Source organism: Gopherus flavomarginatus, chromosome 6 (genome assembly GCF_025201925.1).
Source record: "Gopherus flavomarginatus isolate rGopFla2 chromosome 6, rGopFla2.mat.asm, whole genome shotgun sequence".
NCBI lineage: Eukaryota > Metazoa > Chordata > Testudines > Testudinidae > Gopherus > Gopherus flavomarginatus.
In genome coordinates, this window is record NC_066622.1 from 69,338,197 (window position 1) to 69,364,709 (window position 26,513).

Sequence of the window (26,513 nt, forward strand, 5' to 3'; positions counted from 1 at the left end):
AGCTTGAGGAGATCTGACAAGATCACAGCCTGAAATGCAACAGCTGAAGAATCCAGAGTTCTGCTCACCCAAATGAAAAATAAAGATCATCCATTTGGGCTGAAATTAAGAGAGGGAAAATTCAGGTTGAATCTCAGGAAAAGCAACAGACTAGACTGTGGAATAATCAACATGCGGAAGTGGTAGACGCTCCAGCATCTGGCACATTTAAAACTAGAATGGAGAAAACTCTAACAGAAATACAGTATGGAGTATTCTTGCCCTGACAGGGAACAGGACCACATGACCTAACATTCATGTATTGGTGAATGTGAAATGTTTCTACCATTCTGAAATTTCAGATGAAGGAATCGGGTATGTGTAAACTCTATGTACATGGGTAACCTGTAGGCAGACTCCCCTACATTCCATGGCTGAAGAATTTGCTGTGTATTTTGACCCTTGTTGCAGAGTTGTGCTTTAGAATCCCAACTTTTATTTAAAAGTAAAATCATGTTTCTAGCCATTTTGGTTGCAAAGCAAAGCAAACCTTGAAAACCTGAACAGTGCATTGTCATCTGCCTTAGTCTGCAGGCAGCCTGAAAAAAAAGAGTTTTGAAAGGAGCTAAATGCCCCATTCATCTCAGTGGGGTGCTAACTCTGAAACCAAAAGATGACAATTTAAAATGACAGTACTAATGCTTTTATTGTTGAACCTTTAGCCGAAACATCCAGCTAATATGCTTGACCACAACCTCAGACTGCCTCACATTTCTACATTTCTTCAACTACCAGATACCTCAACTGCCCCTTATCCAGCTGCCAAAACTCAAGCTTCCCAAAGGAAACTTTTGCAATGCAGTTCTACAGGGTCAGTACAAAAATCTTTGTCATATAAAAACTAAATATGTGGGACAGAGTTAAATACACAGTTTACTATCAAAATATATAGCACAGGGGCTACTGTACCGAGTGTAATATTCAATCCCATATTTAATTTATTAAAAGCCTCTGTGGTACATTTAAAATGAAGTTGCCACAAGCTTTAGGAATTTTACTGCAGAATTTAGGTTCAGCTTGCCACAGAGTATGCATGACTTTACTTATAGATAGATGGGTATCCTACCAGAGAGGGTCACCTATAAAATAATAGTCACAGAAAACATCAGGCCAAAATCTGTTTGAATTACATTAAGGGTGTGACAAACCAACAAACTGCACATCAACAGTTGGTTATATTAGCTTTGCCCTGAGGACCAAAGCTCATATATTTTATACTATGTGAATCAACACCCTGGTAATAGAGTGAGTCCTCACCTACACGTGTTGAGGTGAGTTCAAGACAGTGCCAGATGTTTTTTGGAAAATCTTTAGTTTTGTCTCTTTGTCTTATTGCCTTAGCATCAACTTCAAAACAGGTTTTTCTCGGACATTAAATGTTCTTGTCTCCCAACATGATTCTTTTGTGATCATTGTGGTTGTTTTTCAAAAACACCACCACCACATCAGTGTGGAAGCTGACATTTTGATCTGCAGTAATTATGCAAATGTGCATTAATGAGATTTTTTTAAATGCTGTAGGACATATTTAGCAAGCTTTTAAAAACAAAATATTGACCCAATGGAACAGCACACTACACTGTGCCTTGGAAACACAAATGCAGATGTTGCTGGAAGCACAGGAGTTTACTCAAGAGAGAAATACATCTCAGGCTCTTGAAAGAAAAAGATATAAGAAGTATCTGGCAATATGGACTCTGGATACAGGACCGAATCCCGGCTCTGCTTCCCATGGAAGGAAGGACCATGCAAACATCCTTGTAGAGAAGTGAGACTCACTGGCACAGTGCCTCCTGCTGGTCATCCTGGGAATTAGCTCTTGTCCAGCTCAGAGTGCCCTCTGCTGGCTGGTGGCTCACCTGCCTCAGCCTCCATGACCCTCCCGGACTACAGTGCCCCTTACCCTCAGGTTCTGCCCACCACAGTACCCCAGATGCTGGGTCTCCCCTCCCAGGGGAACCCCCAACCCTCTATCCCCCCCTTGCCTCAGTGGCTACTGCCAGTCATCATCTAGCCCCTGTTCACTGGGGTAGACTGCAGTGTAATGGCCACTCATCATTGGCAAGGGGAGCTTGGACCTACTGCCTTCCCTTGCAGCCCAGTACCTCTCTAGACCTTTCTGTCAGGCCATAGCCTGGGAAGTTGCCAGGCCTGAGGTCCCCAGCTCAGCCTGCCCCTTCACCAGCACTGTTCTGCCCACGGTACCCTTTGCTTCGTCAAGCAGCAAGGTCCATCTCTGTCCAAAGCTGCCTAGAGAGAGACTCCTCCAACTTCTGGCTCACAATCCTCTTGTCAGGGACAGCTGGGCCCTAACTGAGCTGGACACAGCTGTAGCTGCTGCTCCAATCAGCCTAGCTTGGCTGTTTTAACCCCTTTTCTCCAGCCCTCCCCAGGGCAGCCCTCAACCCGGAGCTGTTTCAACCCCTTCAGGGCTGGAGTGGAGTGACCACCCTGCTATAGTCCTACAATGTCCATGTGGGCTCACGACGGGCCTGGCCCACACCTAGGGTGTCTGGGCATGGTGCAGAAGGGATGAAGAAGGTATACACTCACTCCATGGGGTGTTTGGGGATGGGGAGACCATTCAACCCTCAGACGGCTCTCCGTGGGGCCCACAGAGGTTATTCTCATGGGGGAGCAAGGAGAGGGTGCAGAAAAGGGAGTAGTATGCCCCCCCCCCAAAAAAACAAAAACACAGAACTAAACAGAAACAAAATGGCAAGACTTTACAACAGTGATCACTTTAGTCCCTATGGCAATTTTTGTCTGAATAGGGGACCTCCCGTCTCTACGTTGTAGAACAGTATTGGTGTGCATTGTTTGTTGCTGCTCCCTTCCCCAGAGGAGGCTGCATCTTTGTGGTGCTGGATGCATACAAAGCCCAATTCTGCAAACCCTTAATGGCAGAACTCCCAGTGAAAGCAAGATCAAGCCCAAAGTTTGTGCAATGTTTTGGCTCCAGTGCAATGTAAAATATTATTGATGAGTTATAAACACCTCAAAAGAGAGACAGGTAGTAGAAACGCTGGCCTGAAATGGTTCAACCGCATGAGTGGAAAACCTAAAATTAACCAAGTGAGGCTCTAAGATGCTGTGAAAGCCAAGAATGGACAGAAACAGTTACATTAAAATTCTCTCTTTGCATCAACTCAGCTAAACTAAAAATGAATACTTCCATCAAAACTTCCTGATTGCCCCCCCCCCCCATTGCAGGACAGAAAGTGCTGCAAAGGCATTGTGCTACACAGAGGCCTGGTCCACACTACAGCGTTAAATCGATTTAACGCTGTACCCGTCCACACTACAAGGCACTTTAAATCGATTTTAAGGGCTCTTAAAATCGATTTCTGTACTCCTCCCCAACGAGAGGAGTAACCCTAAAATCGATATTACTATATCGATTTAGGGTTAGTGTGGACGGAAATCAAAGCTATTGGTCTCATTCTTTTACTGAGCTACCCAGAGTGCACCGCTCCGGAAATCGATGGTAGCCTAGGACCATGGACGCACACTACCGAATTAATGTGCCCTAGCGTGGATGCGTAAAATCGATTTTATAAAACCAGTTTTATAAAACCGGTTTTAATAATTTCAATTTTATGCTGTAGTGTAGACGTGGCCAGAGTGTAAATGTAATCCTGAGACCGCGATCCTGCACAAAAATGCCACATGACCAAAAAATTAAAGACTGTATTGTAATGCACATGTACATACAACCTTAACTGTGGCATTTACTAATTTCTGAGTGCTTCTCTTTGCAAGCTTAATGTCTGAAGCTCTGTTTCATTTCTTAAATCTTCCCAAATGATATTCCATCTGCATGTGAGAAATTGTATTCATTTTTCTTATGCAAAAATCCACAACTGTAACAGAACATGGAGAAACTATCCATTGATTAACTTTCAACTTCAATACACACGCATACATTGGACCAAAAGAATCCTGGGATATTGTACATTCAAAAAGAAATCTACTGTGGTACAATAAAAAACAGAGGATATGCACAAAGTACATTTTTTCTACTCTTAAAACTCAGTCAAATCTAAGCAGATTGTCACTGATATAAGTACCTGTTTTTCAGGAAACGTCCCTGTCAAATTTCAGTCTCTAAAGTGCAAGATCTGTTCAAGAAAGCTTGAAAAAAATTGTAATGGAAAAGGTGTATTTCCCCCCCCTCCGCCCCATTCTCTTCCTATGGAAAAACAGCAGGACTGTTTTCGCTCAAACTCCCCACCAAACACAAACCAAACCAAAAATAAATTTAACCTCAGAAAGTGACCAGACCTAGAAATTTTCAGTAATTTGAAAGATAAAAGTTTGAGGACATTATAAACAACTGAAAGAGACCCCCTTTGGAATATAAACACTTAGAAAACCTTAACAACAGTGTAGCTGCTGCTACTTACTCCAGCTTTTATGCACGTTATAGTATGTCTCTAAGTATTATTAGTTAAAATATGTACAATAGCTGGTAGTGTTTTTCAAAGCATTCTTGACTGTATTAGGTTTTTTGTTATGCTGACATCACAGCGCATATCTTACATACAAAAGACCTCATCACTAACTCCAGTTTTATATAGTTTTACTGCATTGACTTCAGTGCACTTGCTCCTGATGAACACCAGTTTCTGTGAGAGGAGAATCAGATCCAGAGCACTTAGAATGAATCCTGGGAATTAAATTAGCAAACTGCTCCATATTGCCATAGCGGTGTCCCACAATAACTCAGAAGAAAGGTCAGCACATGGTGAATAGTGTATATCAACATTCCAGTCTGATGCAATTCAGCAGGATCAGTGTGTAATCTCCAGTGTCGTTACTCAGGTAATCACAGTGAGTTTGAACGTGATAATCTGCTGAAGCCCAGTTAGTTCTGGGATCACCATTAGAAAGAAGCCTGCAATAGCCTCTAATTCTAATTCCCTTTTCTCCTCTGAACAATCCTGTTAGCAAAGGACCTCAGCACCTTTTTTACAGTAATGTCTGCCCACAACTAAGTGCTGCACATCTGACCAGTCAAATCCCCGCCCCCCCAAACCAAAACAAAGCAATTTTCGTTGTAGTGCATGATGTAGATCTGGCTATGGCTAAGCAATATTCCTAATTATCTACTCCTCTGAGTAGGTGACTGCTTACAGTACTGTCATCCCACTTTAAGCTGTGCTTTGGTAATAGTAATTAACCCTAGCGTTAAAGAACAGCTCTTGTCATATTCAAACAAAATGATCAAGTTACTCATTGAAGACACAGTTAAAAACAAATCCAGCCCCAGGGTAATTCATCCATTGATTAAAAATGTGGTATGAAGAAGGTGAAGCTTTTTCCCACCCCTGCCAATGCTGCCGTATGTAGTTGCAACAGCAGGCAAAAATCTTAGTACTTTTTATTATTTATGTTATGGTGACACTTGAAGCCTGAAAGGAGACTAGGGTCCTAATGTGCTAGATACATGCTGTATATATCTGTGGTGAGACAACTTCCCTGCTCTAATCTAAATAGGAAAAAAAGAGACAAAGCGTGAGGGAAAGGAAGCGTCATTACGTCCCTGCTTTAGAGATGAAGAACTGAGGCAAGCAGAGATTAAGCAACACGGAAAGTTACAAAGGAAGTCTATAGCGGGGCCAAGAATCAAACCCAGCTCCCCTGAATTCCAGGTCAGTGATTATTCACAAAACCAGCTTTCCTCTGATTTTGTGTTGTGATCCAGCCACTCTGTGCTGCACTGCCGACATAAAATAGATAAATAAATAAAATGAAATCCCCCAGCCAGTCTACCCAGCTCTCAGAATCACTCCAGTATTAGGGGGACCCCTCTCTCCCCCCATGGCACAGAACTGTTAGAGAAGCTCCTGCACACTTCCCCTCACAGCTGTAGGAGCAAAGTGGGCATGACTGGGCTCTCTGACATCTCGCTAATCCCAGCCGCTGTATAAATCTTTTGGGGATGCAGGTGGAATTTAGAGTAGCCTGCATCTGCCCACATCTGGCTCATGATTGGGGAGGCACAAAGGATGCCACTTTCGCATCCCTTTCCTCATCTGAGCTGAGTGCTCCCTGTGATGCTTTCCAGGGGTACCCATGGTTGTGAGGCACCTCGCTACCCCTGGCATGAGGAAGCCTTGTCTGTGCCCGCTGTGTGTCAGCTCCCTGACTCCTACAGTCACAGGCAACACCAGCACTCCCCTCTCAGTCTGTGCAGGCTCCACTGTCCCTCTGCAGGTTAGCGATTGCATGCTGGAATCAGGAGGCAAGAGTCAGGGTCAGCCTGGGGTCAGAGACTGGATATTAGAAAGCGAGGTGAGGTCTGGAGTTGCAGCAAGTCACAAATTTGTGTAGTTGCTCAGACAACTTCTTAGGGCACCCTCTTGGGTTAAACAGTGAGCATGGGCCAATCGAAGGCTGCAGTGTGCTCTCGCCTTGATCCCTTTGGGCAGTACTGCCTGCGGCACCTAATGGCTCTGCATGGCCTCCTGGGGGAACATCAGCTGTCCCAGGCTCTACAGACTTGGGTACTAGTCCCACAAATGCTTACGCTGACTCTACAATCCTTCATGGGCAAAATTCCTATTGAAGCTAAAGGGACTTTTGCCTACAGTGCTACAAGATTTGGCCCCCAGGGTAATATGCCACAGTGAGGAGTATAGTAGAAATACAAAGGTTAGACAGATCATCAAAGAAATATTTAGATTCATTATCACCAGGTTTCAAACTTCACAACAATCAACATATTTCTAAATACCAATGAGCAATTTTAATTCTCTGTTCTAAGAATTACCATGAAACATGCAGCAACTCATGAGTAAAGAAGGTAGAGGAGGTTCGCATTAAACCCCAGGGATACATTCATAAGTTATTTGGAGCCACTGCAGAATAACCATAATTGCTTGGCTCAGTCCAGTGCTGTCAACACCTCGCCTTCATGAGCATGAAATGCATTCGCAGCTTATTTGAATACAGCAAAACACACAAACAAATTGGCTGGAAACTCTAGTTATGGTTCAATCCCCAAACACTGGTCTCTGTCTTTTCACGGGGTATCTATGCAGTGCCTAACATGATGGGGTTCCGATCCTTAGTTGGTGTCCCTTGGTGCTACTGCAATTAATAAAAAATAAGGAGAATTCGTGATGCACAGTGTTATATGTCCAAAGTCTTTCCTTCTCATTGCTTGGAGTGGCCAACATAAATACAGGTGGTCTCCATGTAGACTGGGGCATAGGAGTGGAAGTTGAGAGGTTGCTTTCAAGGGCTCAGATACCATAGTGCTGGACAGTACAATAGCAGGATTGAGCATTAAACACAGTCCTGTAAACCCTTACTGTCAGGCATAGGTCCTTTTAACTATGGTAAGAAGCACTACATCCAGCATGTACTGATGGAAAAGTCTGTACTTGGAATAAATGCCTTGCAGAGATGGAGAATGGTCAAGAACCAAAACAGGAGACCATAGCAGAATAGCTGGAATAATTCAGTCCCACTGTCACAGAAAAATTAGTGTCTGCTAAGTGTGCTCTGAAGTCATTGCAGTAGCAGTATCTTAGGACTGGACAACACAGCTATGTTGCTCAGGGGTATAAAAAACCACCCCCGCGTGACATAGCTTTGCCAGCCTAACTGCTGGTGCAGATGCAGTTAGGTACAGGGTCAGCTTTAGGACATGCGGGACCCGATTTGAAAGAGCTGCCGCTGAAATGCCACCAAAGACAGCAACAGCGATTGAGCTGCCACAGAGGATAGTGGCGGCAATTCGGCGGCAGCTCAGTTGCTTGCTGCTGTTTCCGGCGGCACGTCGGTGGAGAGTGTGGGGGCCCTCTTCCGACGCTGCGGGGCCCTCTTAGGCGCAGGGCCCAATTCCTGGGAATCAGAGGAATTGCCCTAAAGCCGGCCTTGGCTAGGTAGGCGGAAGTATGCTTCCGTGAGTGCAGTGAGATGATGTTCCTGCACTGACAGAAAGACCTTTTCCATCAGTATAGGCTGCATCTACACTACTGGCATAGCTATGTATCGTACGTATGTACCGGTACCGTAACTATGCCAGTATAGTTCCTGTAGTGTAGCCATAGCCTTAGACTATCATTCCTGTCTTTTCAGGGAAGCAGGGCAGGGATTTCAACATCTAATGAAGAAGGAAACACTACATTAAAATAGGGAAAATATACCTGAAACCTTCAGGGAAGTCAGCTTTGCACTGTACTCCCAGCAGTGGTTCTGAAGTAACAGACTTTTCTGGACAATGGGAGCTGCGGGGGCAGTGCCTGCAGGGAGGGACAGCGTGTGGAGCCACGTGTCCCCACACAGGAGCTGCAGAGGTGTGTCCGCTGCTTCTAGGAGCCGCGGGGGGCTGGGGCAATCAGGGAGCCTGCCTTAGCCCCCTGCACCACTTACCAGGAATCTCCTGAGGTAAGTGCCGCTCGACAGGAGCCTGCACCCCAGCCCTGAGCCCCCTCTTGGAGCCAGCACTCCATATCCCCTCCTGTACCCCGACCCCCTTCCTGCAGCCCAAATCCCTGGCCCAGCCCTGAGCCCCCTCCCAGAGCCAACACCTCATATCACCTCCTGCACCCCAACCCGCTGCCCCAGCCCAATGAAAGTGGATGAGGGTGGAGGAGAGCAAGCGACAGAGGGAGGGGGAGATGAAGTGGGCAGAGCCTCGGGGAATGGTTAGAGTAGATCCTGGGTTGCACTTAAATTAAAAAGTGACCTTGTGCATAAAATTTTCTTTCATAAGGGGTTACCCCAAGTGCTCCAACTCGGGCCATCCAAATGCCACTGCTGATACCAGAACAAGTGCACAGATCATCCATGCATGATGCAAGACACGCAAAGATCGATTACTCTAGGTTTAACGCAAAGATGTTGTCCAGCTAAGGACACTTATATGCTCTGTGTTTGACCTTATACTGGTGTCCCTATGGGTGACTAGTGTGGAGGGATGGAAGTGCCATGTCTCTTCTCTCAGCTGCCTCCATTGCCCTTGTGGAGTATAATTCCTCTCTCCGTGTCAGACTACACTAGCCCTAGCATACCAGGAATGCGAGGACTAAGATCGTATTGTTTTCCTACAAAGGGATGCCTAGGCACCATCAAGCCCTTTGTGTAAAGATGCAGATGGTTTTACCTATTTTAATAACACCAAAAGTAAGCTATGGTTACACACTCATTAATGGGCTGATCCTGCCTGAATGATGGCAATGTGCCATTGAATCCAATGGCAGCAAGACAAGGCCTTTACTGCACACTATTGTGGAGCTGTTTCAATATACCTTCATAGATCCAAAGGCCAGAAGGGACTGCTATGATCTTCTAGTCTGGTCTCCGGTGTGTAACAGGCCATAGAATTTCCCTGAATTAATTCTTCTTTGAACGTGAGCATATATTTTAAAAAAGCTTTCAATCTTAAAATTGCCAGTGATGAAGAATCCAACACAACCCCTGGTAAGTTTCAGTGGTTAATTACCCTCACTGTTAAAAATCAGTTCTTGGAAGTAGGCATGATTACAGCCATTTTACAGGCCTTTTACAGATGAGGAAACTGAGGCACAAAGATTACAAGATTTACCCAAGATATCACAGCAAATCTGCAGCAGAGCTAGGACTTAATTTAGGTATCTTAACTTCCAGTCCCCCATTCTAACAGCTAGACCATCCCCCGTCCTTGCAAATATGATGCAACATCCACTGATCTCATGTTAGTAAGACAGCAATTCTGTAACCCGGTTACTCTTACACAACCAGCAGTCAATCCTACAAAAGGCACACACATGAGTACGTTTACCCAATAAGCTAAGAGTTTTTACAGAATCATACTATGCATGTTTGGCTACAAAGGAGCAGTTATCATTTTCCATTGTATCCTTGCGTAATATTCAGGCTTCACAAATTTGATTTTTTTAAAATAACTTTTACAAATACAGATGTTTATTTTGAAGCATTTTTTTCTATTTTTATTATTTAAATTTTCACAGTTGTGGGGAATTATAGGGGACGTCAGACAATGAGGGGATCAGACAATTATTTAGTGACAGTAATTGGTGAGATTCAAAAATTTAAAGTTTTATAACTGTTAAAACACAAATTAATCAACATCACATGTCAAAGTACACAAAATAAATATCCTTAAATCAAACTCAAAGAAGTTCTCAAGCAGCATTTTTCTTGCTTTGTCTATCTACACATTTTGATTATCATTGATTGAAATATTTTTATAGTGGTTTGTGTGTGTACGGTGAAATTGATGTTTACTGACATTTACTAACAAAAATGTAATCCTTCCAAGCCTAATAACATTCTTTATCTTAAGTGTTTTCATTTAAATCTATAAAACTACACATCAGATACATCTGGGTGTATCAGCCGCCAAGGCATGGACTAGAATGGAACTGCTTAGAAGCAATGTAGAATCAAGTTCTGATCCATTACACCAGTAGTCTCCAAACGTGCTACCTTACACTCTCCCTTTCCCCTGTTTGTGCCCCCACTCCTCGACCCTTAGAGCTGGGGCCGGGAGCAGGGCCATAGCTCTGGGAGGTGGGGATGCAGACAGGGGTACAGCCTGGTTCAGGGCCAGGCATGGAGCAGGGTGGCACTCTCTCCCTGCCCTTCCCCCCTGGGGGGGGGAGGAGAGCTGGCCTGGACTCCAGCCACCTCCCCCAACATTCCTCAGTGCCCCCTTGGGGGGGTACCCCACAGATTGGGGAACCTCTGAATTACACCTTGAGTAACTGGTACCGTACAGAGGGATTTCAGGATTAATGATAATAATTTAGAAATCCACAGCCAACGAGGACAAGTTCTTAGTCAGTTGTATATTATTTGACTACTGCACATAGAAAAACATATATTAAAACATTAACAGTTTATGACTAATAAGTTTCCACTAGCCATAAATTAAATGTCACATGCATGAAATGACCTATAAGCATATGAAGGGCCTGATTTACTACTCTGTTACGTCAGTAATTTTACTCACCTAGTTACACTGGTGTAAAACTGGCAAATCTGATCCTAAAGGTACAGTGCTCTTATATCAGAGGGGTAGCTGTGTTAGTCTGGATCTGTAAAAGCAGCAAAGAGTCCTGTGGCACCTTATAGACTAACACATTTTGGAGCATGAGCTTTCGTGGGTGAATACCCACTTTGTCAGATGCACCCACGAAAGCTCATGCTCCAAAACGTCTGTTAATCTATAAGGTGCCACAGGACTCTTTGCTGCTTTTAGTGCTCTTATACAGCACTTTTCATCCATAGATCTCAAAGTGCTTTAAAAAGGAGGTCAGTATCATTATTCCCATATTACAGATGGGGAAACTGAGGCACAAGGAGGGGTAATGATTTGTCCAAAGTCACCCAGCAGACCAATGGCAGAAGTGGGAACACAACTTTGTCTCCTGCATTCTAGTCCTGTGCTCTCACCACTAGGAAACATTGGCTCCCATATACATGCCTAAGGCCTAATACAGAGCCCTTTGCAAGGCCAGACATTAAACTTGAAATCAGGCCTATCAAATCAAGACTATTAATGTGGAAAACAACTTGCGCTCTCAGAATTGCCAAATAAAAACTCTTCTTCTGACTTAAGTACAATTCTATAATCTTCACAATTTTACACAAGAAAAAACATATTTTTGTTATAGCAACTATTTCTTATAAAAGTTGCAATCTTCGGCTTTCCGAATTGTCCACTTGCTAATGAGTGGTGCTCATAACACAGCTCTCTTTGTGAAAGCTACAACAAGGTTTAGGATCCCACTGATCCCCCTATAGCCTTTAGGGACTGATATGGCATTGCTAAGGAACCCTAAACGTCCAATGAAGTCCATGGGAGTTTGAGAACTTCAAAAGTGCAAGTTTGAACCCTGAAAACACACAGAAAGCGCTGTTCAACTGTTAAGATTGCCAAGGACAAATAATGTCCAATTCAAAACCACAAAAGCCATGCAACTATATATTACCACCTTATACATTCACACCCACTCACAATTCCTGAAATAAACACAGTCACCAAGGAGACACCAAGAAAATCCTTACTTTGCTTAGAATTCAAAGAAAACCAGATCCAGGCACTGAGCACTGATGTGCAAGTCAAAAAAGAAAAATAATGTTTGGTTTCATTTCCATTAGGTATGTGTCTAGTGCAGGCATCAGCCATTAAATCGATTTAGGTTTAACAGTTAAATAATATAACAAACAAAGTGAATATCTGAAACTACAAGTTTGTGGAAATGATAAGTGCTGTGGTATGAATTACCTATTTAGCAATCCTGACAGTACACAGCACCCATTGTTCTATCATTGGGAAAAAAATCTGCTCCTGTGAATAGAAGAGGGCTGAAACCAAAATCCTGAATCCAAACTCCCCTGAACTGTGTGGAATTTTGGATCCAGGTCTCAACTTTGCAGCTGGCTCCTCTCTCTTATGAGGCAAACCAAAACATCAGATCAGATCCTAAGCTTTGGGGACATTTACATCTGGAATTTAATTTTGCTACTTGGGCCCAGCTCTGCATGCAGAAGCATGACTGGCAGCGTTTCCAAGTTACACCACGTCTGTCTGTTCCTCTATCTGGGTATGTCTACACTTTGAGCTGGGGGTGCAATTTCCTGCTCAAGGAGACAGACTCACGCTAGCTAAAATTGAGCTAGTGCACTCGAATAAAGCGTAAACATGGCAGCATGAGTGGAAGGACAGGCTAGCCACCCTAAGTACCTACACATCTGAGACCCTAAGATAGCCCTTCCTCCAGTTTGTGTCACAGTGGTTACACTATATTTTTAGTGCATTTGTTCTAATAGAGCTAGATGGATATGCATCCTCGAGCTGGGAATCCCACTCCCAGCTCAAAGCACAGGCATATCCTTAGGTGCTGGCAGATGTTTGTGCACCTCTGTACTGATTCAGTTTCCACTGAATTGCATGGCAAAATCCAGTTCTGTATTCTGCAACAGGAGCAGTTTTGAGACTTAAGTCTCAAGCACTTGTACAGTATGCATCGATTGCTCTGAATTCAGCAATATATAAAGACCTTCAAAATCAGGCTCTTGCTCACAAACACATGTAGGGAGATCTTTCCCCAGCATGAAGCCTTTCATACTGCTTTACCACTATTTTTATATTATTTTAACTCTTAACACAGGGCTTAAATTGTGCAGAGGGTGTTATGTAGGTCTTCTGCAATGGACTGAAATCTATCTGTGAGTGGCAATCTAGCAAGCATCAAATTGCTTCTGCAAATGTATTTTATGGAGCAAAGTAAGTTCATGTGCCTGTGGTTTTAAATCTTTATTACTGATATAAGCAGAGTCTGAATGAGCTCTCCCCTGACATCTAGTGATGAGCTGTGGAAGAAGACTTCAGGAGCTGATCTCGTTTGCATGGACACATGCATTGCCTAAGTGCTCAGCATGATGGGATTGCTTGCCCAAATGATCACTTCTGGCTGGTCTTAGATCCCCAGTCCCCTTGTTATTGGGGCAGGAATAATACAGGGTTGTTATCCTTGTTAATGGGAATCAAGGGCAGCAGAACTGTACTTGGCATTTCCTGCTTGACGGACTCACCCTCAACCTACTAAGCAGGGGACATGGGTTCCAAAGCCCAGTGAGTTGAGAGATTATAGGAACAGGTACTTGTAGTTGGTAGTGGACCCTGCTTAAGAATTGTAGACATCATTTGATCCTTCTATTTTCCACTGTGTAATATCATAGCTAATTTAGACTCAATTAAGAGTATTGTTACATACTGCAGAGCTGAAATCACTGATACTTAGGTCTGAGTATGAGACCTGCTTTGGAACAGTGTCTCTAATATAAGAGATTGCCCAGTATGCACCAGCAGTAAAGCTCCCCCCACTAGCAGCTGAAATCACTGAGAGCTGAAATGATCGAGAGCTGTGTTAAATGGTGCGGCCTGAAGACATCTCAACAATCGGCTGCCAGTGTGGCCACTGGAGAAATACGGCAATCAGCCGGCAAGGTAGCTAGCAGGGTGACTGGCAAGGAACAGTGGCAAGCAAGTGCCCGGGTAGTGGAGCGAGTAAGATATCTTCTTTCCCCTCTCCAACCAGGGTGGGAGGAGAACTCTGCAGATGCACCTCTGAACTCTGGGTCTGCCCTGACCAAGGACAGCAACTGTGAGTGGGGTGCAGAGAAGAGACGGGCACATTAAATGGACTTATGGTTGCTGGACTTAAGAACCTAAGAGAAAAGGACACTGTCCAACTTACTTGGGGGTGGGTCTTTTGCTCATGGTTTATGTTTATGAGCCCTGTTTCCCCAAGTTAATGATAGGTTACTTCCCTTCTTTTATTAAAAGTTTTTGCTATACTCAGACTCTGTCCTTGCGACAGGGGAAGTATTGACTCTTAGAGGTGCCCAGGTGGTGGTGTGTCATTGTCTCAGGTCACTGGATGGGGGCTCGAGCTGGTTTTGTGTTGTACTGTTAAAAAGAAACCCCTACATACTGAATCCAGCCCTGGCTGCTGCCAGCTCTGATTGACAGAAGGGTTGCACTGAAATATGGATGAATTTGGCTACTGTGTAAAAGCAACTGTATTACTGCTGTATACTTCTTTGTTATGTAATACACTAGCATTTTATCAGGAACATACACAAGAGTTAAGGGTTGGGAAAAAGATTACTCTAGCAATGGTTCTCAAACTTTTATACTGGTGACTCCTTTCACATAGCAAGCCTCTGAGTGTGACCCCCCCAATATAATTAATAATTTTTTTTATATATTTAACACCATTATAAATGCTGGAGACAAAGCGGGGTTTGGGGTGGAGGCTGACAGCTTGCCACTCCCCATGTAATAACCTCATGAGCCCCTGAAGGATCCCGACCCCGACCCATTTGAGAACCCTTGTGCTAAATGATGAACTAGCACTCGGCTGAGCCCTCAAGGGTTAACACATTGTTGTTAATGTAGCCTCACACTCTACAAGGCGGCAGGAACGGAGTGGAGGGGAGATAGCACAGCAGACAGAGACAGACGCACACCTTGTGTGTGGGAGAGAGAGAGAAATGCACACTGCCCCTTTAAGTAAGCTGACCCACTCTTAAGTGCAGTGTCTTTTTAAGTGGATCAGGAAGTTGAGAGAGCTGCTTCCCCAGGCTCTCTCTGTCTCTCTCCCTCCACGTCCCCACCCTGCTCTATATGGAGAAGGGGTAAGCGGGTGTAGGAGCAGGGGGGAGGGGGACACCCTGACATTAGAGCCCCCACCCCCCACAGCAAGCAGGAGGCTCAGGAAGCAGCTCCAAGGCAGAGGGCAGGAGCAGCACATGGCAGTCTGGGGAGGGATAACTGCAATTGCTAGCCTGCTGGCAGCTGCTGCACAGGGAACTTAGGGGAGCGGGGAGCTGATGGGGGAGCTTATGGGAGGCTGCGGGTCCACCCTGGCTCCAATGCCCCCACCAGCTAGCTGCAACAGGCTACTTTTCCTGCAAGCAGTGGACAAAGCAGGCAGTTAGAAGGGAGCACTGCACAATTTTAAACAAGCATGTTCTTGAATTGATCAGCAACATAACAACAAAACAATGTTAACTGGGACGACTTTAAGTGAGGAGTCACTGTATATATGCGCTTATAATAGAGCATTAACTATTGTAACCACTAGACAGCGGAAACTCTCTGAACCTGTAATTCATGGTATTTAGGGCTTGGCTACTGAAGAAACAGTGCACCATTTACAATGTGGAAGACATTGCTAAACTACTTAACCAAATACAAGCCAAAATTAATCAGCTAATTGCAGAGAACAATATAAAGGCAAGGAAAAAGCAAATTGGTAAAGAAATGTTGAATGTTGTGGCATATAAACAAGTCTGGGGTTTTCTAGGCAAAACAATTGTATTTTAGTAGGCCCAAAATGATTGGTGGACGTGCAGGAAAACAGAACCCAGCTGTAGAGTCAGCAGGACACTGTGATAACCATACAGAGTGGCACGGGGAGTTAGGGTCTCCTCATGAAATGTGCAAATATTAAGAAATTAAAATTTAAAATTAACTCAATAATTGATGGATTAGGTCAAGCCATTAAAACAAAGGGGAAGTGATCAAGGTTGTTAAAACAGCACATCTATCCGGATCATATGAGTGGAAAAAGGAATTCATACCACTGGAAAAAAATATTTGCAGTTTGCAAGGTTAGAAGGTCCTGGACCCTGGGAACCACATGAAATTAATAACTTGACTGTGCCAGTTATGATTGCTATTCCCAGATGGACAGGGTGTCCTAAAGAATTGGTATATGTTCACAGTATGGGACCAATAGAGAATGGTACCTATAAACAGCATTATCCACTGTGGAGACAGCAACACAAGGAGATGAAATAAACACAGATTGCTGTAAAAGAATCAAGCACAGATGGTTCTGTGACTGTTCGGCCCGAATGAACCTGACCACAAGCAAGGGAGGTTAGGCCTAACAAGTCATTAAAGAGAGAATGCGGGAGGTGGTACGGCTCTGGTACGCAGTATGTGCTCTGGCATATCACAGCTTTTCAGTGGGGACCATCACCATGCCGGGGAAGCCTGGATGAGTTTTGTCTGAACCTCACCTCTCTGACTCAGATTGGGACCATGCCCTATGGCCAAGTGTGAAGATAAAGGAGAATGTGACAGAGGCTGTGATAGACAACGCTGATTGGGAGTCACTGGTGACCAATCTCTTTGCACCCATAGGACCACTGTCCATTAACACCAGTAATTTGGTACGAAGAGTGCAGAGATGAGGTAAAGAGGAAGTTGAATCATGATAAGTGGACAGCGCATGTTGCACAGGGATTGGTTCCTGCAATGTGTGATGCAATGCACAGAAAGACAATGAGATGTGTAATGTATACAAAGGGAGAAGGTTTCTGTATAACTCTGGAGCTGTGATGTACTCTGCACATACTATTCAAAACAATTTTGTTTAGTATCAAATTACCAATATTGAATCCTGACAGCAATATCTGATAAACTGGTTACTGTCCATTCAGTAAGTTATCTGGAAAACAGCATCTACAAGAAGCAACTGGATCTACATCAACTACTGGAGTATCACAGAGCAATACAACCTAAAGAGCACCACGCCCAGCTTGTTATGCCAGGAAAGCTGTTGACATCGCAACTCCAGTGCGTGGCCAATCCAATGGAAGAGAGAAACTTCCTAGATGGTGGCAACCAGCAGTAAGGGCAATCTATAACCTGGATATAGAGTACCATGTAATAACTAATTATAAAAATATATATACGGAGGCCTCAGTTGTGATGTCACTATTGCAAATTCCTGTTTTACTCCTTATGTACATAAAACTGTAGATTATATTGTAATAGTGCCTATCCCAGTTTTGAAAAATGAATTTAAAACTATTCTCTCTCAAACCAAGTCCCAGACCTAACACTCCCAGGGCCACGATATGGAACTAAGAACATTTGGAAAAAGATAACTGTCTACAGATCATACAAGGGAACATGCAGACCATTAGACATCTGGGGCATGAATGTATGGATGGGTAAAGTAAAACAGCCAAGAAACAGTGCAAAAGATCACTGGCTCATATTCAATCCATGCATTATGTTTTTCCAGGATGATGGGTAAACATCCTCCCCCAAAAAAGACAAAAAGCAGGGGAATGTGGCAGAGAGAGTCTGGAGCACTAGTACAAGATCTGAGGCCAGAACCAGAGGTCATGAATTAAAGTTAGGCCAACTATCAGAGTAGATGTTTATAAGTTTATGAATTTGATAGAGTTGTTGCTAGCATATTAGGTATTAGATAGTTAGTAAATACAGTAAAATCTCAGAGTTATGGACACCAGAGTTATGATCTGACTAGTCATCCGCACTCTTCACTTGGAACCAGCAGAATGCAATCAGGGAGCAGCAGAGGAAAAAAGCAAATACAGTACAGTACTGTGTTAAATGTAAATGTCAAAAAAAATAAGGGGAAAGTTTAAAAAAAATGGACAAGGTAAGGAAACTGTTTCTGTGCTTGTTTCATTTAAATTAAGATAGTTAAAAGCAGCATTCTTCTTCTGCATAGTAGCTTCAAAGCTCTATTAGGTCAATGTTCAGCTGTAAACTTTTGAAAGAACAACCACAAGGTTTTGTTCAGAGAGACAAATAATCTCCATTCCCGAGGCGTTCATAACTTCTACTGTACATTTCAAGGTTAGTACAGATACATCCCAATCTAGTGCAAGATATGATGGTTTGACAGAATGATTAATAGGGATGTTTTGAGCCATATATCAGGAACAAAGGGAGGTAACAAACAGATGTCAAAAAATACATAAAGGTAGGATGTAAGCTGTATAGTCCAGTTGTTTGCCTCGGCCTATAAATGTCAGGATACTTTCCCTTAAGCCTTTGTGTAGCCTACAGGGCAGTGGAAGGTCCTGCTGCTAACTGATCTTAGTCCCTTGTACCAAGCATACATGTGTTAGCGTAACTGTAGACACTGTTCCAGGGAACAAATACCACGCTTCACTGACAACAAACTTCCTCTGGGCGGGGAGTGGGTGGGCAGGGCCAGGGAATGAGCAGAGCCTTGACTCCAATCCCCCAGCCTCAGTTCACTGACTTGCAGAGCTGAGCCAGCATGGTGAGAGGGGACTGTAACCTGCTACTGATAAAGCCTCTCAGAATCATTGCTCCCGCCTTGGTCTGTGCCTCGAGTGGTACAATTACATTTCACCCCTTATTCAGGGCAGACTGCAAAGTGACAATCTACTCCGTAGACTGTAAACTCTGTGGGGAAGGGATCATCTCCCTTGTGTCATCCGCAGAAGGCAGAGCACTCAGATATTAAATGGCCACCTATCCGAGCCTTCTGACTCAGCCATATCAGATATACCAAAGGTCTCCCCTGAGACTGCCTCTGAGCAGGAGAACAGGAGGAAGAAAACATTGCAGGGAACTGCCCTCCAACTCCACTTGTGTAAAGGCCAATCACAGACATGGTTCTAGCACGGAATGAATGGCAGGACTCCTCCATCCAACCTATCACTACCACTGGTATCAGCTACTCCAGTGGGGGAAGGACTGGAGCCTGTCCATCCCAGGATAAATTCTGTCTAAGTCAGCACAGCCCCTCTGCACTCCCCTAATGCTGTCTGTGGCCTTACTCACAATCCAGTCCTTTGAGCTGAGATCCCAGATTCCGAAAAGGCTAAAGGGAAATGACTTTCAGAAGAATTTCATTCATGAGTTTCCTAAACACTATTCCATTATTAGGAACGGTGACAGCAGTAACCCTGTATTCAGCCCTTGCACGCTATTGTGGTAATCTTTGTACAAGGAACACCATGTGAGGTATCATTTGGAAACTCATAATCTGCTGGTCATTAATGTTCTAGTAAAATATGTGTAGCAACACTGTATGTAAACTTATAAGATTCCACTGTATGGTTTCACTAAAACACATTCCAATCCTGTGGAGTGGCCAAACCAGTTCCTCCAAGAAAAAGGACAAGCTGACACCTCAGCCAGGTGTAAACAAGGTCAATGGGCCACTATCTGCTAAGTGGCTATTAATTGGCAGGAAAAGGGGCATGGGCAGGACATCCACATTTTATCAAAGAAACAGCAGGGGCTCCTGTCCACACAGTCTGCCTAGTGCCATGCTCCCCGCTGGAGATGCTTCTCAAATGGAGGACTGGACTACAAAAAGAAGGGGCAGATACCCAAATGGCCCCCCACCTCCTCCACTCTCTCACTGTCCATTGATTCACTGAACCAGAAGGAACAAAAGAAGCAGCCATTACAAAGAAGGCATTCTGGCTAAGAAGTGCAGCCAGTAAGATTGTTGAGAACATGTGAGAAAAACATGGCTTTGAATTTAACGTAGCTTGTTAAGTCAAGCACTAGTTGCATTTTATTTCTGCTTTTCTTGTAACCATTTCTAATTTTTCTACTGCATTACTTGTATTCACTTAAAATCTATCCTTGTAGTTAATAAACTTGTTTGTTTTATCTAATCCAGCATGTTTGAACTGAAGTGTCTGGGAAATTTCATTTGCGGCAATAAAATTTTTGCATATCATTTCTATTAATAAAACAATGGACTTTATATGAGCTTGTATTGTCCAGGAGAGAGATGGGCAGTACAAGATGTACATTTCTGGAGAAAATCCGGGACTGGGTGAATGTGGGAGTCACCTTGTAGTATAATTCAGGCTGGTAAAAGTTTGGGTGTTACTGGCAGGCTGCAAGTGCACACAGCCATAGCTGGGAGTGACTTACGTGCTGGAGGCTGATTGTGAGCAGTCCAGAAGTGGAGGCAACAACAGCAACGCAGTGTAAAGGGCACGCCAGGTTAGAGGGCAGAGGTGACAGAGCTACTCACTAGACTAGATTGTACACTTGGTATGTCACAGGAACAGGTTATCCCCAATTCTAATTTTTAGACAAAGTGCCTTCTTCCATTACAATTAGCCATCATTATAAATGCATTTTCTGTTGATCACTACAGAATGTATATCCTACATATCTGAAAAAACAAAACCACACAAATTCAAATTTACCAAAGACCGTAATCCATTGCATACCACACCTTTGAGATGTTACTGGAACGGCTCACGGAATGTCCCAAAGCCTTCTCATTCTGAAAGAGAACAGAAAAGGATCATTGGAGTAACAGAGAGCTGATGGATGGAGGTGTTAAATCAGATATTAACAGTCAAATAAACAGATGAAATACCAGAGCAAATATTTATAGTATTTTGCTCCTATTGAAGTCAATCTGAGTTTTGCCACAAACTCCTGTGGAAGTATGATTGGGCCCTTTCATCTCTGTAATGGCTATATTACCACACAGAACTCAACTAGAAAAGACTTGCATGAACTGGGGAATATTAAGATAGTGCCCTCATGTTCTGAGTCAATATTGCAAAGCCATTTTTCTGTACTGCAGTTATTTTGGAAATCAATCCCACCCCTCTTATCCGCTGAGAAATTATAATCACTCCAGGAGAAATTCTACAGTCCTTACTCAGGAAAAGGTTCCCAGTTATATCACAAAACACTGCTGAATAAATCACGTCCATGTCATTTCACAATACAGATGCTCCCCGACTTACGCAAGCCTTCCGTTGTGGAATGCCTTGCGTAACTCGAATTTTGCAAAAGTTGGAAACCTATCTCCGACCATTATAAACACACACACACACACACACACACACACACACACACACACACACAACAAAACCAAAAAAAACCCGCAACCCTCCCACATCCTCCTATTTCTATCTAACAGAACTTTTTCCGTAAGCTCGGATTTGCGTACGTCAGGTTTATGTAACTCAGGGAGTGTCTGTACAAAATACCACATAACTGCCTTTTCTTGAGGAACACTGAGCATTATCACACTGGAAACACTATATGTATGTAGTGTTGTTGTAGCCATGCTGGTCCCAGGATATTAGAGAGACAAGAGGGATGAGGTAATATCTTTTATTGGACCAACTGCTGTTGGTGACAGACAAGCTTCCGAGTTACACTCAGCCCACGTCCAGACTACCCTGCCGTATCTGCGGGTTAAAATCGATTGCTCGGGGATCGATATATCGTGTCTAATCTAGACGAGATATATCGATCCCCGAGCGCGCTTATATCGATTCCGGAACTCCATCAACCCCAATGGAGTTCCGCAATCGACACGGAGAGCCGCGGACATCAATCCCACGCCGTCTGGACGGGTGAGTAATTCGATCTTAGATATTCACGTAGCTGAAGTTGCGTATCTAAGATCGATTTTCCTCCCCTAGTCTGGACGAGCCCAGAGCTGGAAACTCCATGACAGCTGGAGTTGCAGAAGATCTGCTGATTCTGTTCAGTCATGTAACTGAAATTAATCAGGTGCTGTATTTGTTTCCACAAGTATCCATACAGTTGTATCCAGTAAAAAATACATTATGCAGCCTCTTTATCTCTCTCACCTGCCAGTCTGACCTTTAGGTATTTATATTGTGCTCATCACCTTTGTTAGCTGCGCACCTCTGGGTTCCACCCATCCATTCCACTTTCTACATGTAATGTGATTTAGTCGTGAGTGTGATCAGGCATGTCCGTTCCAATGCTGAGAGACTGTGAAAGCAGCTTATCTGGCAAGGAAGTTGCTTGCTTGTTCTGGATGGAATCCAAGAGGGACATTTTTCTTTTAGAAAAATACCAGACATAAGGACAATCCACAAGGTTTAGATGCAAATCAGGATCCAACTTCCTCAAGCTTTGGGGGTGGTCAGATCTGGTGCTTTGGTTTGAGACTAGCCCTCAAAATATATGGCACCTTTATCAGCCGTTTCCATAACAACTGGTCCTGTGCGAGAGCTGCCAAAAACATGCCCTTCTGTTTGACACCTTAGGGACCAAACTGTTTCACTTTCCTTATGTGGCTTTTTACTCTCAAAGAGACACATTTTGTATCCTACAAAAGGGACTCTGACAGGAAATATGACACCAAACAGCACTGATGATGGCCACTGAGGCAGCTGGGAGATTAAATACTATGCCCAAGAGAAAGGGTAAAACTAAATATATAAATACATAAATCAGGTCGATTTCAGTACTCATAGATCAGCTTAGACATGAAATCTACATGCATGTTATGGTGAGTGCTGGTTGTGATTGGCTACAATTAAGGTGACAATTAATGACTAATTCCACTTCAAGCCAATGTAAAGCCAGGTTAGTCCTCCAGCAGGTGCGGATTACAGGCCTGCATTAACCTCACACTTTAACATTATCATGCTTCAGGAGGCTTGTTTCATGAGCACAAACGTAGCACTGGTCAAAAGCTCTGTGCTGGGAGATGGGAAGGACGAGCAGGCAACAAGATTTCATCAGCGAGGGCTGAGCTGCATTTAAATACCAGCAGCTGTTTCTTCCCTTCTTCTATCCATCTGGAATGTGCCAGGGAGACAGCAACTGACTCTTCTTCCATGCTCTCCATAGCCAGTGAGACACGCCTGTTTGGCAGGGGAGGAGTTGAGGGAAGCAGTGAGCAGGAAGAGGCAGCTGCTTGGTTACCATAGCGCTTGCAAATACAGAGCACAGTATTCAGCTCCCCAAGATCTGCATGTTATTCCATGTAGCAGTTAGAACACCAGGAAGAAGGAGCTATTTCTTGTGCATGGCAATAAACATTCTTTCAAAGAAGCGCCAATCAGTGAGCCACTGAGATCTTGTACAAGGCAACTGACTGGTCAAATTTAAATTCAGCAGGGGCCTAATGCAGCCCTGGGCCTAAATCACCATTGACTGTGCTGGTTGAAACTGGTTTTAGAGTTGGAGAAGTATTTTTATTACATACAAATTAGTGTTCCTGGCAAGTCTGGAACAGGAAGAAGAACAAGCAGCCAATGAGAGAGGACAGACACTGGGGGCATTTGAGAAGTTAATCTTGGATTGTGCTACTGCAAGAAAGTACTGCATTATGTGGCTGAGTATCCAATCTCATCACCACATCAAACAGAAACGTGACTACAGCAACAGAGAAACTTCGCTGACACTAGAGATGGCAGAGGAAGGAAGAATGACGCTGCAAGGTTGGAGGGCAGGCTCACAAGCTCTGCTAAAGAGAAAATGGCACAGGCCTGTGAGCATGGTGAAAGCTACATAACCCGTGGGGTTACATTCACTTCCCTCTCTAGTGATGGGGTGGGAGGTGAAGTAAAGGAAGATCACGTGGGTTAGGGAGAGAGACTGTGAGGGAGCGTCTGCCTGGGGCATACAATACATAACTCCATGCCACTGAGAGCCTAAAAATTAGGGCTGGGATTTCAAACGCCTTAAAGACAAAATGAAATGATCAAAGTTTCTTCATGCTAATTCTGTGCTCCCCAACCCTCCTCCAAATACCTCTTTACCTTCAGCAGGTTCCAAGTTAGGAATCATTACTGAATACACAGGCATGTCTGTGTTAAAAAGAGAGACAAGGCGGGTCGGGTACCTTTTATTGGACCAGCTTTTGTTGGTGAGAGAGTCAGGTTTCTGAGCTACACAGAGCTCTTCTTCAGGTGTGTTGAAAAGGACAGGTTGAAATTAGTAAGAATGAATGGGATGAAGTACAGGAACCATATGTGCACAATTTGATAAATGATGCAGAGAAAAATCTGCTCTAACCCACACCAAAGAAACTAAAATTGCTGCTGAATTCCTGGGATTGTGATTTTATCTGCTGGATACTCTGAGCAGCTGAGACACGGCTGCTCACATTATCTTTATTGATGTATTGTTAGAGATCATACCTATAAAGGGCTTCAACCACTCAGACTAACCAGTACAATCAGTACTGTTATTTCAAAAGGATCATCCTGTAATTAAAAATAATCCATAAAACCCTCTTGGGTGAATAATTCCTTATGAAATACTGAATGGGAATATTTATCTTCTTCATGTAACATCACCTCTCCTCCGCAAAAATATTCATGTATGGTACTTCTAGTGCACTCTTCTCCACTATATAGTCACCACATATACACCTACACCTCCAATGTTAGCTCCTGAGCACACACCTGCTTTAGCTGGAATATCACCGTAATGCTAGGTGGTCTTGAGATAAGCACACTGAATCAGAGAGAGACTTTTGATGCAACTGCTGCACGTCAGTTTACGTACACACAGAGATCTTTAGACCATCTCAGTGTGTTAGAGCTCGTTTCACAAAGAACAACTTGCACTTCACCACATGGAGCTTAGCAGAATCGTGAATGTTCAAGTAACGGCTTGGTGAGAAGAAACTCCAGCATTCTCTCCTCCCTTTATCAAACGTGCCGAAAAGATTTGGATCACTAAACAGCAACAGAAACGCCTCTAAATAAGAGAGTTCACAACACTAGCTGTGCTGTTTGGTTTTCTTTGCCAAATAAAATGATAACAATCTAATCATGAAGGAAAAGCACAGCAGTCGCCATTAGAGAGCCGGTGTTTATACCACACGGTGGTATATGAAAGAACTGCTGTGTTTCTCCATCATTAAAATGGGGAATAGCTGTGATACCACAGAAATAGCTGCTGATGAAGGCTGACTTTAAATGGCAACCACTGTAGCTGAGAGAGGAAAATAAATGTTAAGTAGATAATAATGAGTTACAAGGGAATGAAAATAATAAAGGATCACTCTGTTCCGAACAAAGACATCCTCTGATTGTACATTCATCTTTGAATCATTTGGGTTGTTCACAGATTAAAACTGTGACCAGCGAGAAGACTAAGATGATATCCAGTTAACATTATCATGTAGGAAAAAACGCGTTAGAGTGACTTTTTCAGAGCCCTTTCCTCATGCAGCAAGACATGCTCCAGTCTGGTGATTACATCTCTAAGGCAGGAAGAGCATTAGGTCAGGCAAATACAGCATCTGCCGATTGTTCACTGTATAATTACCACCCACTAAGGAGCATGCAGTTTTTTTCTGGCTCAGGTCAGCCCTTCCATGTGGGATAACAGACTCCTGCCTTTTGAAATTCATCCAAAAATGAGCTACTCTCGCTCATTTCACTCCATGAATCACAGACTTAGTGCCTTTCTTCCCATTTGCTTGACTCACAAGCCCACTGTCAAAATCAGGGTGTCACAGTATTTCTCAGTTTCCCTACTGTAACAAATCCATGGAACGTGTACACACACACACACACAAAATCAGGACTAGAACTCTGGTCCCTCAGCTCCCCAAATCCCAGCCTTGAATGCTGGAGCCAAAAATCTCCTGCCGCTGATGGCAAAATTAAGCCAGTCACTAGGGGGGGCAACTCTTGCTCACTGATACACACAAAGCCAATATGCCACACTGTCCTCTTTACAAATTCCACCATTTCCTTAGCACAGCAGCTGAGCAGACTAAAGCAACAGGACAAGGTGAGCGAGGTAGTATATTTTATTGGACCGACTTCTGTTGGGGAGAGAGACAAGCTTTGCAGCTTATACACATTCTTTTTTCAGGTCTAGATGCTTCTTAAGAGCCATTTACATGGAACAAGTGCTAAAACAACAACAACAAAAAACAAATCTCATGGCTCATAAGAACAGCCATACTGGGGTCAGATCAAAGGTCCATCTAGCCCAGTATCCTGTTTTCCAATAGTGGCCAATGCCAGGTGCCCCAGAGGGAATGAACAGAGCAGGCAATCAACAAGTGATCCATCCCCTGTTACCCATTCCCAGCTTCTGGCAAACAGAGGCTAGGAACATCATCACTGCCTATCCTGGCTAATAGTCATTGATGGGCCTATCCTCCATGAACTTATCTAGTTCTTTATTTTAACCCTGTTATAGTCTTGACCTTCACAACATCCTCTGGCAAGGAGTTCCACAGGTGGAGGCTCACCTCAGCAAGCCTCTAATAGGTACAAAGATGAAGCACAACATGATGATAATTCAGAAAAGTAATCCATAATTATGGAGAAGCAAGCATCATCACTCAAACCCCTCAAAAAAAAAAAAAACAACCTCACACTCAAAAGAGTGATTTGATGGTAATACCAGTGCCCAC

The 26,513-nt window shown here is 43.7% G+C and overlaps 1 protein-coding gene across 1 annotated transcript in view; it reads right to left on the reverse strand.

The window, feature by feature from the left end:
- Positions 1-21,069, reverse strand: part of LOC127053883 (uncharacterized) — a 412,316-nt gene extending 391,247 nt beyond the window's left edge. Inside the window, exons 1-2 of the mRNA XM_050959235.1 lie at positions 21,064-21,069; positions 20,577-20,627 (exon numbers count right to left, since the gene is read on the reverse strand). Of these exons, the coding sequence (XP_050815192.1) occupies positions 20,577-20,627; positions 21,064-21,069 (57 nt within the window). The remainder of the gene's footprint in view (positions 1-20,576; positions 20,628-21,063) is intronic.
- Between the last annotated feature and the right edge of the window lie 5,444 nt (positions 21,070-26,513).